Source organism: Orbicella faveolata, unplaced genomic scaffold (assembly GCF_042242905.1).
Source record: "Orbicella faveolata isolate gen_17 unplaced genomic scaffold, um_ofav_v1 contig_2, whole genome shotgun sequence".
Taxonomy (NCBI): Eukaryota; Metazoa; Cnidaria; class Anthozoa; order Scleractinia; family Merulinidae; genus Orbicella; species Orbicella faveolata.
This window is the reverse complement of record NW_028301547.1, coordinates 5,016,108-5,032,897: the sequence shown is the minus strand read 5'-3', so window position 1 is coordinate 5,032,897 and position 16,790 is coordinate 5,016,108. Positions and strand designations below refer to the sequence as shown.

At 37.0% G+C, this 16,790-nt stretch overlaps 1 protein-coding gene across 4 annotated transcripts in view; it reads right to left on the bottom strand.

Annotated features, from left to right (window-relative positions):
- LOC110044517 (SCO-spondin-like) overlaps positions 1-12,062 on the bottom strand; it is a 43,404-nt gene extending 31,342 nt beyond the window's left edge. The window contains exons 1-8 of one of the 4 annotated variants that reach the window (XM_089289738.1): positions 11,754-12,062; positions 8,124-8,138; positions 7,358-7,428; positions 5,989-6,246; positions 5,348-5,489; positions 4,418-4,770; positions 2,111-2,252; positions 591-605 (exon numbers count right to left, since the gene is read on the bottom strand). In XM_089289738.1, coding sequence (XP_089145864.1) covers positions 591-605; positions 2,111-2,252; positions 4,418-4,770; positions 5,348-5,489; positions 5,989-6,246; positions 7,358-7,428; positions 8,124-8,138; positions 11,754-11,805 — 1,048 coding nt within the window. In that variant the 5' untranslated portion in view covers positions 11,806-12,062. The remainder of the gene's footprint in view (positions 1-590; positions 606-2,110; positions 2,253-4,417; positions 4,771-5,347; positions 5,490-5,988; positions 6,247-7,357; positions 7,429-8,123; positions 8,139-11,753) is intronic. The other 3 variants (XM_089289737.1, XM_089289735.1, XM_089289736.1) reach the window with 3 other exon arrangements.
- Between the last annotated feature and the right edge of the window lie 4,728 nt (positions 12,063-16,790).

Below are 16,790 nucleotides of genomic sequence, written 5' to 3'. Positions count from 1 at the left end.
AAGCTCTCGTAAGCGACCACCTCCCGTAAACGACCACCTAGGCTCGACATTTTGGGTGGTCGCCTACGGGAGGTTTGACTGTATGACAACCAATGGATGCCGTACTTATTTGCCTTAAATTTCCGTTCTCAATAAATTTAAGTTAACTATAACACTTTATAGCAGACTAGCGCATTTTATGTTAAACTGATATATTTTTTGACCTTTACTAGCTCATTAGACATTTTGAGTGGTCATTTGGAAGTTCCAAAATAGCAGTCGCTTTTCGTATTGGCTGCACATTCTGACGAGGTACTTAATAAATTGATTGAGTTAACATTGACTAAGCTTTGTAGTTTTAATACTGTACACGTACGAAAATCAGTGAAGTGCATGTAATTCTTAATTTTGAAAATAGCAGAATAAATTAAAACTCTTAAGTTTCATCCTACAACTTCTCGATGCATGCAATCCAATTATTTGTACATTCAAATATCCCTAGCATAGATCACGATCAAATTATATAGGCTAGTTGTATGGGTAATGTTAAGGACTATGAAAGCAGACTGGTGATGAAAATTTGAGACTTTCTTATTTTTCAGAGTACATACCTTTATCCGCATTTCCTGGAGAAGAAGAAAAAAAACGGGGTTACAATGTGCAAGAGACCTACACCTTTAATTATAACAATGAGACTAGACAAGTAAAAATCAATACAAGAAATCCCCTATTTTCCGTTTTGGATTTTTTCCTAATGTAATGATACTAACAGGTGCCTCTTAGCCTGACTTTAACCTTTTTTTATTCAAAAGTATCCCCCTCTCCTAAAAATGTATGATGTATTTTTTTCAGTAGATTTCTACTAGTATACTAATTATGCAAATAATGTTATTTGATTGGCTGCTGAGCCATTGAACAGTATCAGCCATTAGAATGCAGTGGCTTGGTCTGGTCCACAAAATTGAATCGTAACGTGTCCTCGTTTGTCCGACGTTTTGAAAGAACATTTAGAAATAAACGAGTAAATAAAATTCCTGAGAAAGCTAAGAGGAGGGCATTTACGGTTTCTTGGATTAGAAAAGCTCGAAAATTTTTAAAAAACTTGATAACCGGACTTACACAACTGCAAATGTCAAATTGACAATTAATTCAGTCCGCGCGAATTCTCTAAAGCGTGAAGTTTAATACTAATACCAGAAATAATTGGAATCGTTATTTTAAGGAAATTTCACTTAGAATAGTACTAAAACATAGATCATTCGCTCTCTATTACTATGAGGCGATAGTTGATTCGGCCTTCGGCCTCATCAGCTAGAAATCTCGAGCTCATAATCTACTTGTTAAATAGTTCTTTTATTTAAGAAATGGAAAACATGTACCGCGTTTCTGCGGCTTGTTCCCACAGCATTTCTCGTTCTCCCAAACTTCCACTCGTGTTTCTATAACTCGATAGAAACACGGAGAACATGCTTTCTATTTCTTTTAGAAAACATCGCGAAGAAAAAAATAAAAAAAACTTGTTAACTTTGATTATCAAAATGTAAATTCTCTATGCTCGCGCCATCATTACGTCAACAGCTCATGCTAGTTCTGTGTTTCTATCGAGTTATGGAAACACGATTTTTAACCAATCAGCGCACGTATTTTCGTAGGACCTTTTTCTAAGAGTATATGTATCAGTGAACTGTTGATGTAAAAAATACAGATAAATATAAAACTTCATTGCGACGGAAATAATAAATGAAAAAGAAACTAGTGTGAGGAAGTCTCTTCAGGATTAAAGTACAAACATTACATAAAAAGTCCGCTGTTAGTAATATGTGCGAGTTGATATTTGTTGCGACTTTTGCTGTCGGCCAGCGCTGCCGGCTAGCGCTGCCGGCTAGAGCTGCCGGCTAGCGCTGCCGGCTAGAGCTGCCGGCTAGCGCTGCCGGTTAGCGCAGCCGGCTAACGCTGCCGTCTACTGCAACCGCGACCCCTATCACCACCACAACCACGAACACTACCTCTACTACTACCCCGACCAGCAAAGCAACCACTGGCTACAGCTACCGCTAATGTAGCTGATGCTGCCACTAATACAGCCACAGCAGCTCCCTTTGCTACTATTTCGACGTTGACAGCTCCGTACCTGATTTACAACCATAGAAATCAGCCCTCAATGAAATCCAGAGATGGTATTCCAATGGATTGATTCGGATGTAGCGTGCAATAATAGGATTCTTTAGCTTGTGACTCACAATTGAGAATCGATCCTTATTCCCTACAAATTCCTTAAAGAGAAAAAAGAATATGGCTTTCTTGATGACCAACATGACATAATTGACTAAAACGACACAATAGCACGCGCGGAATATAAACAAATTACAACCAAGAGTGGATGAAGAGTAACAGAGAGTTAAGGTATCATGGTAGGTGAATTTTTACAAAAATTGCGAAAAATCTTTTTTAATGTTCAAATCGAGGAAACTGAAAGAAACATTTTGCAAAAAGAATGGGGGAAAAAAGCTTTTGTACTTTCTTAAGATAAAGAGAAAAATTATTTTTTGAACCTTACTAACCCCTTACGGCGCGTTGACACCTATAATTAAAACTCACCGCCAGTTGTCACGTATAATGCGAAATGCGATGTGATGATATTTCATCTGTTCACGCAAACTGTTCTCGATCTGGGTTGTTTCATCGCTAGTTAGCTTTCGTTCTTGTCAAATTTTCTTTATGTCAGGACGAAAACGCAAGAACATTTTTTGCCCATTTTCGTCTTGGAAGAAGCCGAAGAGGTGAAAATTTGGTGGAAACTTGTCAGCGTCGAACAAGATCGTTAGCTCTGAGTGACTGTGGGTCGCACTGTAACCAAGAAAAATGGTTAAAGGAACTCGAGGACACTTGTCTCGCTAAGAGGCTCAAGGACAAACAACAAGAACAAGTCACACGAAATAGACCGTTTTCGACTGGGCGGTTTGTTGCCCCATTTCAGACCATGTGATGATACTCTTGAGAATTCTTCCTTTCAAATTTTCAAATAGTCGCGTATATATGAAAAAATAATTTTTAGATGGATAAAAGAACAATTCTCTAGAGAATATCACGTGGTCTATAATGGGACAACAAACTGCCCAAGCGAAAAAGGTCTATTGCTGGAGAACGGACGCGATTGCGAAACTTCCACAACGAGAGAGTCAAGCGCAGATATAAACCTCGAGATTTCCTCTTTTGGCTTAACAAGGCATGGTTTCAAAAAATGTCTGGAGAACAAAGAAACCTAAACTTAAGCGACAAAATACCAATAACGCCGACGAAATCTTCTGTTGTGAGTAAAATAATTCATGGAAGGCTAAATACCAACCTGTGTAAAGCTCTTGGCAGTTGTCGCTTCTCGGAGGATTTCACTGCGACGGGTTTCCGCGCCAGAATTGTGGACGTTTGTTTATTTCAAGTTATCATGAGCCATTGTTATGGTATACTGACCCATGCCGACATCTGTCAGTGCGGAGGGGATTTTTAACACCTCATCATACCAATCTCATAAAAGATTTTTCGTCTTTTTCTCGATAAAATAAAACTGTATATTAGGATAAACATTTTTAGTTCGTTTACGCGCGTCTTCCGATAGAATTGGCTGAAAAGCAGCATGTATGTTCCTGGATACCTGCTTCGGAAAAGGGTGACGGGCTTTGTTTAATTTCGCCTTCGTTTCAAAGTTATGGCCTTTTTAGTAGAAGAAAACAGTCGCATTGAAAATATCAAACTGTTGGAGTGTGTAGAAAAAAACCAAATCACATCGAGAAAATCGCCGACACCCTTTTTGAGGGTGATGTCTGAGACATTTCCGATGTTAATCGCACCGCTCCGATAATTCACGCGCGGAAGCGAACCAGTTTAAGCGAAGCAGTGTTTCTGGGTATTTCTTTTAATATCACTGTGACAATACATTTTTTTGAAAACTTCAAAGACATGTTTATATTCTATAACTATTAAGTCCTCAGAAAATGTGTAAGTTGATGGGGTTTTCTTTCAAAGCGTCAGCGTAAGAGCACGTTTTCCAAACACTGTCAATCAACCTATCATAATACCTTAAAGTAGGCTTTATTACCATTGTAATCACTCTCAAGTTAAGTTTAGACCTTTAAACCACCGGATGGGCGGTTTGGCGGTTAGACACTACAGGTGTTGCGTGGATGATTTAATGGAGGATGAAAATGCATGTAAAACGGTTTGGGCTAGCGCTTTCCACGCGAATATAATCCTCGATGTGATTGGCTATTTCTGGACCTTCCTGTAATTTTGGAAACCAGGAGTGTTCTAAAAATAACTTGAGGAATTACCTTGGAAGCAAGGTCTATACGGGGGACTTACTCCCTTGCTTTTAATCCTCTCTTGATTAAAACAAAACAACACACACAAAAAAATATTGAGTTTTAGATTGAGGAAAAATTACCTTGACAGAACCGTCTTCCAGGTAGTCACGGAAAGATTTTCCGTCATCACTGTAAGTCAGACGATACTTTTTCACCCATTCTGAACCATCCTCTCTTCCTTGAGTGGAAACTATCGTCACTTTAACGAAACGCCCAAAATTCACCTGAAACCAACTATCGTCTCGTAGATTACCAGCTGCCCAAGCTCCATAGTGTCCAGGCTTACGCCTGAAATTAAGTCTTCCATTGCCCGGTATATATAAAGTTTTACCCGGAGCTTCATAGCTTGAAGCAGTTATTGAGGAATCTGAAATAGCGTAATTTTCCAGACCTAATCCTTCCTGGCAAGCAGGGGGCGGCGGGGTGGGAAAACCTGAAGGAGAAATAGTGATTTTTATTTGTAGTTTGTTTAATTTTAGAAGTGGCTGACGTACATGCATGTAGTTTATCAGTTATGCAAACTGCTGACTATCTATTGCCAACTTACTGCACAATTGTTACAGTACAAAGATTCTTCCTTAGACTGCTTAGATGGCCCATCATTAGATCAAATCCAACGTCCCGGTTTGGAGTTTAAGCTACTAACAACGCCTCCAAACAAAAGGTTTAATGAGGAAAACAATGACTGTACACGTGCAGTATAAATCTTTGTACATTTCACTTGAGATGACAGAGTTTTGCCTATTTTAGTGAACGTGAGCTTCCACGTCTAATTTTTCGCATTTTCTTTTGAAAATGATCACTGGCGTTACATATCGAGTTTGGGTGGGTTTTGAGACCAATCGGCGACTGAACAGATCTAAATAATAAAGATTTTCAATGAATAAATATATATCTGTTTTTACGAGGCCTCGTTGTTGGCGTCGACGTAGTCATTATCTTAGCTCAATAGTATCTGAAAAGATACGTTGATTATATAACAGAAGCATTTACTGGTAACATCTCCCTACCTGAACGACACCCATACAACTCCATTCTTAGTGACATCCACTCGTGATACGATACCGGTTGAACTCGGATGTAGCGGGTATAGATTGGTGGATCCAGTATGTTGATATCAATGCTCCTTCGGTCCTTGTTACCTTGAAAGACCTAAAGCGGACGACCACGATCAGGGTGCCCGATTTCAAGGAGATCGAAATAACTGGACAATGTGATATTGAGAGTCTATCTAACAAATGCCAAATAAAACAACGTTTGTGGATTTAGCCACATTGTAAGGCGCTCGAGATCGAATCGAGCGTTCCGGGTTCTTGCAATGGGCTGGATAATTGCGATGTGTTCTTCAACAGTATCTCTTCGCCCAAGTGTACTATAAATGGATACCGGTGAACTTAACGCTAAGATGAGGTGGGATATCTCTTCGAAGGACTAGCATTTCATCCGCTGGAGGAGAAGAAGTACTCCTAGTCTCTACTCGGGATAAAAGCCGGCCTTTATGTAGAACTTGGCCTAACGTAAACCTTCTTTTTCTTCAGTTAATATGATAGTTTAATCTCCAAAGGATTAAACGAAAACAAACAAACAAACAAACGAACGAAAAATTGAATTACTGTATGACTTTAACTTTAGTATTTTGGTCTCAACTTACCTTGTCAGAGCCATATTGACCGTTCTTGTAAAACTCAAAATAACCGCCATCATAGCTATAAGACACCTTGTATTCAGTTACCCACTCATTTAATTCTGCCCAGCCCTGAGTTGCAATCTTGGTCACCTTTGCGATGTCACCAAGATCCACCTGAATCCATTGTCCTTGTTTCTGGTCCAAAGTTGACCATGCGCTTGTTTTGCCGTTCCCTGGCCTGTGATTAAGCCTAGCATTGGTAGCTCCCTGAGCCACACTATACTGCAAATACAAGATGTTGATTCATAAATTTATTGTTTGATTACTTTTGTTCCCTTATTAAGGGAATTGAGCTACCTCGCACTGAAACTCTTTACTTTGAAGAGCACCATATGAATGTACCTCTCAGCATCGGTAACCCTGGTTTTCTTTCTTAAGTCTGAGTGTTCTTTTATATGTATATTTTGTTTTTTGCTCTACCTTAAGGTGGCTCAAAATAATTTCCAGCACTCTAGATTTGGATGGGTGGTTCTAAGCCCTACCTACAGAATTTTTTTAAACTTTGCCAAAAGTTGCGTCTTATATTATCAAGCTTATCAAAAGTTGATAAAATAAAAAAAAAAAATTTACCTGGCCGTTTTCGAATTATAAGTTTTTAGTTTGTAATACAGTTGCTATGGTAACCTATTGTGTAACGAAAATGATAACAATGTGTTCACCAATGATTGGGCAGTTTTTTGATACCATGATTGCAGCATCAACTGATAAAGAGTGGTTATAACGATCTATCAAAATCTAAGTGTTGGAAACTGTTTTGAGCCGCCTTAACCTAAAGTGTAATTTGTAAATTCTTCCTTCATCTCTTCTATTCAACGTTTAGACATTATTAGGCTGGAGGCTAACTTGAAAACCTAACGGTTCATTAAGGCTCCAGTTTCATTAAAATAAGATTACAACAGTTACCTTAACCAATACATGCTACATATATTAAATATACAAAAATGTTACAATATTTATATTTGTATTGAGAAAATAAAGATGTTGTTGTTGTCTTCATAGCAAGACTCCTATGCGTCATAATAATCAGTGCCACATGAAAATACTGTTCAATAGCAGTAGCTGCTGCTGGAAATCGGCTTTAAAACCGTTCAAAAGCAATAGAATCCGACCATCGTTTCTCCAAATTCACCGGTGGAGAAAGCTAAAGAGGCAGATTTCAAGACTACGAGACGTGACCAGTAACTACTGACACACCATTACTGGAGAAGAATCACAATCGCGTCAAAATAATAAACCAAATTTGGGTACGGTAAAAACAACTAACGGTACCTTGAGCTAACCTGACTGATATGTCGTGAAAGAGTGTACAAGTATAAATATGTATTGCATTTACCTCGTAGTTAGCTTTGATGGCAGAGTCGGGGATTTTCCCATTTTCCATTCCCAGGGCTTCTTCTTGACAACCTGAAAGTGTTAACAAACGTGAAGTGCAATAGAACCATAACTAAGCAAAGCGCCCTTTTTTCTATCAAATAAATCTTTTTGGCATAAACTCGATTGTATTTGCTGTACTGTAGTACGAAGCTTAGGTCTACTGATATGGCTAGAAAACCGATTTCACTCAGGCTGTTGGGTAAAATTGCAATGGGTTGAAGGAGCTTTCAACTATGACAACCAAAGGATGTCGTATTTTCCTTGAATTTGATCTGTTCTCGATAAATTTAACCCAACTACAACTCTTTACAGCAGACTAGCGCATCTATTGTTAAATTGATATAGTTTTCAGCATTTACCAGTTCATTAGACATTTCGAGTGGTCAGGGAGCCAAAAATAGCAATCGCTTTTCGTATTAACTGCTCATTCTGACGAAGTACTTAAAAATTAGTTGAATTAACATTGACTAAGCTTTGTAGTTTTAATACTGTACACGTACGAAAATGTACTGTAATTCTCAATTTTGAAAATAGCATACTACATGACATCTCTTCATTTTCATCCTAGAACTTCTCGATTCATGCAATCCAATTGTTGGTACATTGAAATATCCCTAGTATAGATAACGATCAAAATATAGCCTAGTTGTGAGGGTAATGTTAAGGACTATGAAAGCAGATTGGAGATGAAAATTTGAGATTTTCTTATTATTCAGAGTACATACCTCCATCGGCATAGTCTGGAAAAGAAAAAAAAACAACAAACAAACAAGAAGAAATAAAGACGGGGTTAGAATGTGCAAGAGACCTACCACTTTATAGCAATGAGACTAGGCAAGTACAAATCAATAGGGCAAGAAATCCCTTGTTTTCTGCAGTGGGTAGGGGGGGGGGGATATTTTCCTACTGTAGTAAATTGGTAATGGAGTTCCTAACGTATAGTAACAGGTGCCTCTTAGCCTGCTTTTAACCTTTTTTTATTCAAAAAATATTCCCCTCTCCTAAAAGTGTCTGATCACAGGCGAACCACGCTATGTGTTCGTGGTTAACAATTGTTTATATGAAACGAACAGAATCTATGAGAGTTATGAATAAAGCGCTGAAAATTGCATATCTAAATTACATCTCGGTCTGAATATCCCAACAAAGTTAAATGAAACGTTAATCGACTCATGTGTGGTGTTTTATCGCCTTCCCTGGCCGTCTGAAATTACGTCTCCGGCCGAGAGTGTTATCATTTGCTTTATGATATAGATTTCACACGCGCAAAACGATAAAACACCCTTTTCTATGTTTTATACTTTGATAAAACATGGACTTTTGACCAATCAGAGGGCGCGCAGGGTCCCATCTGTATTATAAAGGGAAATAAAAAAGAAAAATATTGGACACAAAAGGTCTTTATAATTCCAGAACGATAGCTAATGGTTATTAGTTTTATGTCGATTAGCAGCTTTAATTTGAGTATCGCTTATATTTATTTGCTTCTTAACAAAATTAAAGTAAAAAAAACCAATCTAAAGTAAAAATCCAGTGAAATGCAAGAATAAGTACTGTTCGCGTGACAGTCTTCAGGTTCCTGTTGCATCGTCGAATTAAGACATTTTAAGAAACGGTCTTCATACAAAAACGCCCACCTTGAATACTAATATTAATAAGAATTAATTCATTTAAAAACAAAAAAGCTAAAAGCTTTTTTTCGTCGTGTATGTATAAAAATAAAGATTCCTTACTACGGTAGTAATATACATGAAAAAATACTCGATTCTGATTGGCTGAGAGCAGTGCAGTTCAAGTGTAAGACCAGTGCAAAAAGTGTAACACCAGTGCAAATTACACATCGTAATTCTAGATTGCGATTGGCTGAAACAAAATAGGAAATTTTCTAAGCCAATGATATCACATAAAATGATGACTTTGAAAAAACTTTTCTGGAATGAGAAAAAATGGCTTCAAGAAAGATCTTCCGGCATTTCCTCCACGCGAATTTTTTCAAGTAATCATATGGTTTTTCTCGTTCATTTTGGAATTAATTAGCACTTGTGAGTTTTTCAAAAAGCTGAAATTGTACTCGCCGAAGCGGCTCTTGCAATTTCAGCTCTTTGAAAAACTTACTCGTGCAAATTAATTCCAAATTGAACTCGAAACCTTATGATAACCTATACCAATAGCCCTTTTCACGGTTAATTTTTCTCATTTGCATGACAATGCAATCCAACGTGGATGCGAGACAATTTCTGGCTGAAACTACAAAATAGCCCGAAATTGCCCCACATACATGCTAGATTTTATTGTAATGCAAATGAGCAAAGGTAACCGTGAAAATGGCTATTACAGTTGAAATAGAACTATTTTAAATAGCCCTATTTATGAAACTGAAATTTACAAAACACAAATTATCTAAATACATGGTCATTACATTGTCTTTTTAAAGCAGTTTGTGTTAAAATGATAATTATATTAAATGCGTTTCCTTTGAAACTGTATGTTGGGTCAATAAGATTGTAAGCACAGCATTTTATATTCCAAAGCTTCACAAAACCTCCTTTGAAGCGATGTGAAAGAAATGTTATTGCATTATTAGAGCTGTGAGAGAAGAATTTGCCGATATTCGTAACCATAAAAAAGCCAACAGTTAGCAGTTAAGTGAAAGTCCAATAACCATGGTAGCCACCTGTCTATCTGTGTCATCGTGTAACACCTTGTAGTGAGAACTACCTGAAGTTGTAAGTAGTTAATATTTACGAGCGGGATAACTGACTACCTATGATGGAATAGCCTAGAACAAAAATGAGCTCATTGGCAGCCAATAGCGGTTTAGGATTACTAAACGAAAGATTAGATCAGTTGTTTAGAGTCTAGCATAAATACAGGTGTTTTGTGAATTGTTCTTCGGTTACGCCCACGGTGGTGGGACGCCGGATACCACTATCCCGTATTGGTTATGTTTTACGCTCTGACTGCGTTGTTGGATTAAACTTTACTGTTGAACCCAAGATACTGCGTATTCTCTGTCTTCCCGTTGGTTTGTTTTGCTGTAACAGATATCGAAACCTCTAGGAGTCTGACAAACTCCGTCGCTGCAAGCGTGTTTGACTCTGGATTGTTGTAACAAGTATAACAACTTAAGCGGTCCAAAAACCTGTTATCACAGAGCACTTCGTACAATTTTGTTTTGGTATGTCACTGATCGCCAGAGCTTACGACTACCTCCCTTTATTTATTTTTCCTCGAGATAGCGCTAGCTTTTAAGGAACGAGCAAATATTCAAATTGATTCAAAAGGAACGTGTTAAATGAAACATCAAGTTAGGGAAAAATATAAATGGAGTTGACACATATGTCTTTTTCAAGTTAAGATATTGGAATTTTTACAATTTCTTTGGCTCTATTTGGTTAATTATTTTATTGCGTAAAGAAAAATAGGATACTCCTTGAAGCAAAACAACCTTCACAATAATGCAAAGAACATGGATATTCTTACAAACGGTTAAAGGCTAAAAAGTAAGAAAGAAAGGACATTACTTACAAGTAGCATGTAGAGTAGAAAGTTATTCGTGGCCAGTAGAAAAATTACTTTTACTGAGAACTTCCAGTTAGTAACAACAGATTTTGTCCACGTCATCCAAGATATTCATCTTTGTTAATTAATTAAAGCAAATGTTACAATAAATGTTTAAATTTTTAAAACACACAACCCGTTGCGGTTTGACAGGTCTGACGGGTTTTAATAAAATTTTTGTTCAGTTTGTTGACATTAATCATGATTGTAACTCGCTTATCATTAGGTTATGTTTACACGTGTGGTTTGCTGTGCTCTTGAACCTTGCAACGTATCTTCAGCATGACGAAAATGCATATAATAGGAAAACAATACAATGTTATTTCAAGTCGAAAAGTTATATTCATAGCCAGGTTACGCTCATAAGCCCGACTAGTCTCTTGCGAAGCGGAAGCAATATTTGCTATTCAAGTTTTAACACAACTTACAGCTTCTTTTTTGCCTAAATAAAATCAATATTTTGTCACCCTGCAACCTTTTTATCGTCACATTTTTGATGAGAAAAAAAATACCTTTCCTCTATCTCTAGCAGTATTTTGTCTCTGATCTTACATATGGATCGATAACAAGAACGAAAACAAAACAAGCGTAAAACACAGATAAACATTTGGGAGCTGTTTTAGCCTCCATTTATCTCACCAAACTTGATAATCCATACGACATAAGACAACAGTAGGACAATATGCTGTAGACTAAAGCGATTTATCTGAATAATTTTTTTCTTTTTTTGGAGAAAATAAGTTAAAAATACTTGTAGAATTAAAACTCTGAAAAATCAGTTCCTTTCTACCTACCACTTGGTAGTAAAAGTTGAAGCAGCAAAATAACGTGTAGCTTGAAATTCATTATGGCAGTGAGATCTTGAGGAGCGTAACGCGTTTCACGAACATGACGCTTTCTTTATAGAAATCGACACCTAATGGTAATTTAATCATGTCAAAAGATCAACCTCCTTCCCAGGGCTTTTCCCTCCCGATTTCAAAGGTAAAAGGCCTGGGAACGTGGTTGGTCAAAAGATCTGATTCGTGCCGTCAAAATACATTTCTAAATCTATGAACAGCAAACCGAGTTGTTAAGGAAGTTTGAAGTAGAATGAACAAGTCTTTATCCATAAACATAAGTTGCTGTTATTAAATTCAAAACTAAAGGCGAAGTAAATGCCTTATATTTTCTGGTCATGTTTTAATCATGGCCCTCAGGAGAAGGTTGGAAGGCAAGTAAAGCCATTAACCTGGACATACAGCATCCAGGTTTCCTAGCAACACTGACTAGAGAGAATTTACATCTTGGTCACCCTCCTGGTGTTCTAAGTGGTACATCAGTGATGGCCAAATATGGAAGAATCTCTGTTAGTTGGACTATAGATGTCGAATGATGACCTAAAATGCATCATTCAGAACAAGGTTTCAAAAATGCTAAATAAATGTGCACAACAACATTTAATTACACTAAGTAGTTGCAGAAGGCTACTTTTCAAAACTTTTGAAATCAACTGATTAGAGAGTAGAATTTCTCTCAGGATAGTTGTTGGGGTAACAATTTCTCAGTGTACCTGCATACAATTGTGTTGCGTGAATAATTATTCATATGCATACCGTATTTATTCGATTAAGGTAATTCCTCTGAAATGAAAGTGACAATAGATTTTTGTTCAAACTTTGTCCACTGAATATTTGTCATATGATAACTTCAATTTTGAAATAAAAAACGGGGGTGCCCATACTCATTAAGGAGCAGTGAGGCATTGAAAATGCCCCATTTTGGCATTATTTAATGCTTATTATAAGAACGCATTCCCAGTAATTGTAACATCTTTGTGAGCTCGGACTCATAAAAACACGCATTAAACTAGAGTCAATACATTGTGTCGGACACAGATAAACGTTTTAAGTTTGATTCAGACAGAAAGGTAAATCCTTGATTAGAAATTTGAACCAAATTTCTTGACGTGGTTACCGACTGCAAAATAGAAAAGACCACAGTGTACCTGCTATTTTTCTTATTTATTCAATTTTCAGCAATAGAAATTAGATGAGTCTTTTCTCACGCAAAGCTTATGATTAGTTGATTACAATGACTGGAAAAAAAACTGGGATGCCCGTGCTCGTTGGTGAGCTAGAGCCATTTTTCAACTGACAGAGCTCAATATCAAGGCAAATCCGTCATGTTTTCAATGTTTGCGTGCACGAGCGCGCGCTAATGACGCCATAAATTATGCGCAGTAAGGATGCGCAGTGCAAATGTGAGGAATGACCTTAAGCACCCTGGGAACTTATTACATTTTTGGACTTTGAGAGTGGGAACTTATTCGAGGCTGGGCGCTTATTAAATTTTCACCATTTTCAGCAAGTAGTAATTAATTTTGCAAGAAAACAAAAAATAATAACAAAACGTAAATATGTACCAAAGCAGAATTTAACTGTTCATGGATATTGCGGTTGATAACTCTGTGAATCCATTGGGTTTTGCAGTTCCAGCGGTCTCTAATCTGGAATGATTACATAAATATAAACCCTAGGTCCACCACCAGACTTGAGCTTAAATGAAGCCATGTTTACCTCTAAACAGATCTCTTGCGGTTTTACAGCCGTCTCTCATCAAATATAATTATGGAAATGCCTTCATACTGTAGCTATTTCGTGTTCCTTCAATTCCCCACATTACTCATTACTGCACTCTCCCCAGTCCCTCATTTCTCTCTGCTCAAGCACAAAATGAAAGTTGTAGAAAAAGTTACTTGTTACGTACATGTGCATGGTTTTATCCACTAACGGGAATAAAAATAATCTCAAGTCTAAGTGACTAATTTCGTACTTGATTACATGTAAAATGAACGAGAAACCAGCTACGAACTTCCGCCACTTTTTTCTTGTGAACTGAAAGCTCTGTCTGTATGGAAAAGTTGAATTCGAAAACACTTTGCAACAGAAAATTAAGATGATGACCTAGAGGAAAACGGGAAGAGGACTGTGGGGTGTCCATAAACACTACCAGCCACATGTATCATTACGTCCACCTTGTTCCAAGGGCCTCTCCTCTTTATGCTCCCTGGGAGGCAAAGAGGAGAGCCGACTCGCTGAACAAGGTTGCCGTTACTTTATTCATATTAGCTATAAAGTTCACTTGATGTTACCTCTGACTTTGGTTTGTACTTGTCCAGCCAAAGATCTGCATCTCTTCTTGATTTTCTTGTATTTGGCTGGCTGCCTTCTATTTTTACAAATTAATGGTTCACTTTAAAGAGCAATTTTTACTACAGCACAAAATCTTATGTTTCAAAGACATTCTCAGACCATGAAATACATTATGAGTAAAACTGATTCTGGTCTTTGTACTTTGCCTTTGCTGAGGGAACAGTCATTTATTCACTTGCTGATTTCTTTAATTTGTCCTGTGAAGCAACATGAACTGCTTCATGCTTCGATGATCCAAAACAAGATTAACTAACTAAGTTACACTCAAGCATGGTGCATAGATTAAACCTTAGATTAGAAACAAGCACCAATCAGAATGAAGTCGAGCAATAACGATATCATGCACAATTATGAACGTCACTATGAACAACATAACCAAGCCTGAAAAAAGGCGCGGTGAGAAAAAGAGACAATAGAATGCAAAGAAACATTAACATAATTCGAAAACATCAGATGTATCCCTTGTAATATTCTAAAAACGTTTGACCATATATTTCTTAATTTTCGACGACAGAAATAAGAAACAAGAACAACAAACAGCCTTTCAACCTTCTCCGGTCAGTCATGTTAGCATGCATTTCCCAGATCCCTAAATTTTAGGGCTGTCGCGAGCAACATCTACGGAACATTTAAGTATGATGTCATGCAAAGGCTGTTGAGAACTAAAAACAATTGGAAAGGCATCGGTGTGATTTGAATTCGACTGGAACCTCTGGCTACAGTTAGGCCTGGCGCCATTAAACTAAAGACTAATAACCCGAGGAGGAGTCTATGGTTAATGCTTTGATGTGACTGCACCTATTATCAGTTCACACGTTGATTCATTGGAAAGTCGCTGTCACATTTTGTTTTATTCAGTGTTGAGTAGTGCTCAGTAGTTGACTTGCACCTGGGGTACCTTCATGAACACTGGAGTATATTGACAAAAACATGGCCAGAAAATATAAGACATTTATTTCGCCTTTACTTTTGAATTTAACAACTGCAAGTTATATCTACGAATAAAGACTTGTTCATTCTACTTTAGACTTCCTTAACAACTCGGTTTGTCGTTAAGAGGTTTAGAAATGTATTTTGAAGGCAACAATGAGATCTTTTGACATAATGAAATTACCATTAGTTGTCAATTTCTTTAACTGAAAAAACGTCACAATCGTGAAACGCGTTAGTCTTTTCAAGCTCTCAGTGTCATGATGGACATTAAGCTATACATTATTTTGCTGCTTCAACTTTTACTACCAAGCGGTGAGTTAATGTTTTTTCTTTGCTTGAACAATTACAGCAATTACAATTAATCTTACACTACAGTTACAAAAACAGAGTCTACGGAGTACGTATCTACGCATTACAATTTACATATTACATATTACGAACTTACAGTATGCTACTTACAGAAAAAAAGGAACTTTGATATTTTAGAGTTTTAATTCTACAAGTTCTTTTTAACTTATTTTCTCCAAAAAAGAATTTATTCGAATAAATAGCTTTAGTTTATGGTACCTATTGTGCTAACGTGTTCAACTGTTGTATGGATTGTACGTTTGGTGAGACATGTGGGAGCTAAAACAGCCCTCAAATGCTTATGCGTGTTTTTTGCTTGGTTCTTGTTATCGATCTACATTTAAGGCTAGGAACAAAATACTGTTAGAGTCAGAGGAAACGGACATTTCCTCATCAAAAAATGTAACGTGCGTACGATAAAAGGTTGCAGGGCGACAAGAAACTGATTTTATTTAGGCAAAAAAACCCGAGTAAGTTGTGTTAAGACTTGAATAGCAATTATTGCTTCCCCTTCCATGAATAGTCAGGGTTATGAGGGTGACCCGGCTATAAATGTAACTTTTTGATTTGAAATTACATTCTATTCTTTTCCTATTGTGTGCATTTTCATCATGCTGAAGATACGTTGCAAGGTTCAAGAGCGCAGCAAACCACACGTGTAAATATAAGCTAATGATAAGCGTGTTAATGTCCTGATTAATGTCAACAAACAACAAAAATTTCATTAAAAAGGCATCAAATCTGTCAAACCTACAGGGGGTTGGTTTTAAAAATTTAAACAGTGAAAGTTATAAAAGTTGCTTTAGCCAATCAGCAAGAATGAATATAGTGGAAGTTTCCGGTCACTAGCGGGAAGTTAAAGTAGAAATCTCTTTTTCCACTGATCACCAATAACTTTCTATTTTTCATATGCATAGTACTTAGTACTTTCTTATTTTTTTAGCTATAAACGGTTCGTAAGGGCAGAAAATATCAGTTTTTTTTGCATTCCTGCGAAGGTGGTTTGGCTCCTAGGAGTAGCCTATTTTTCTTAAGGCAATAAAATATTTAACCAAATAACGTTTTACTCTCCCAAAGAGCCAAACAAATTGTGAAAATTCTAATATCTCTCTTCAGAACAACAAATAAATCTATTCCATTTGTACTTTTCCCTTACTTTATTTTTCATCCTCCCTTAACAGGTTCCTTTTGAATTAATTTGAGTACTTGCATGGTCTTTAAAAGCTATCCCAAGGAAAAATACATTAAAAGAGGTAGTCACAAGCTGTTTATCTACATGTATAGCATCCTCTGGTGATCAGAGACTTACCAAAACAAACTTGTAAGAAGTAATCTAATAATGCAATAACATTTCTT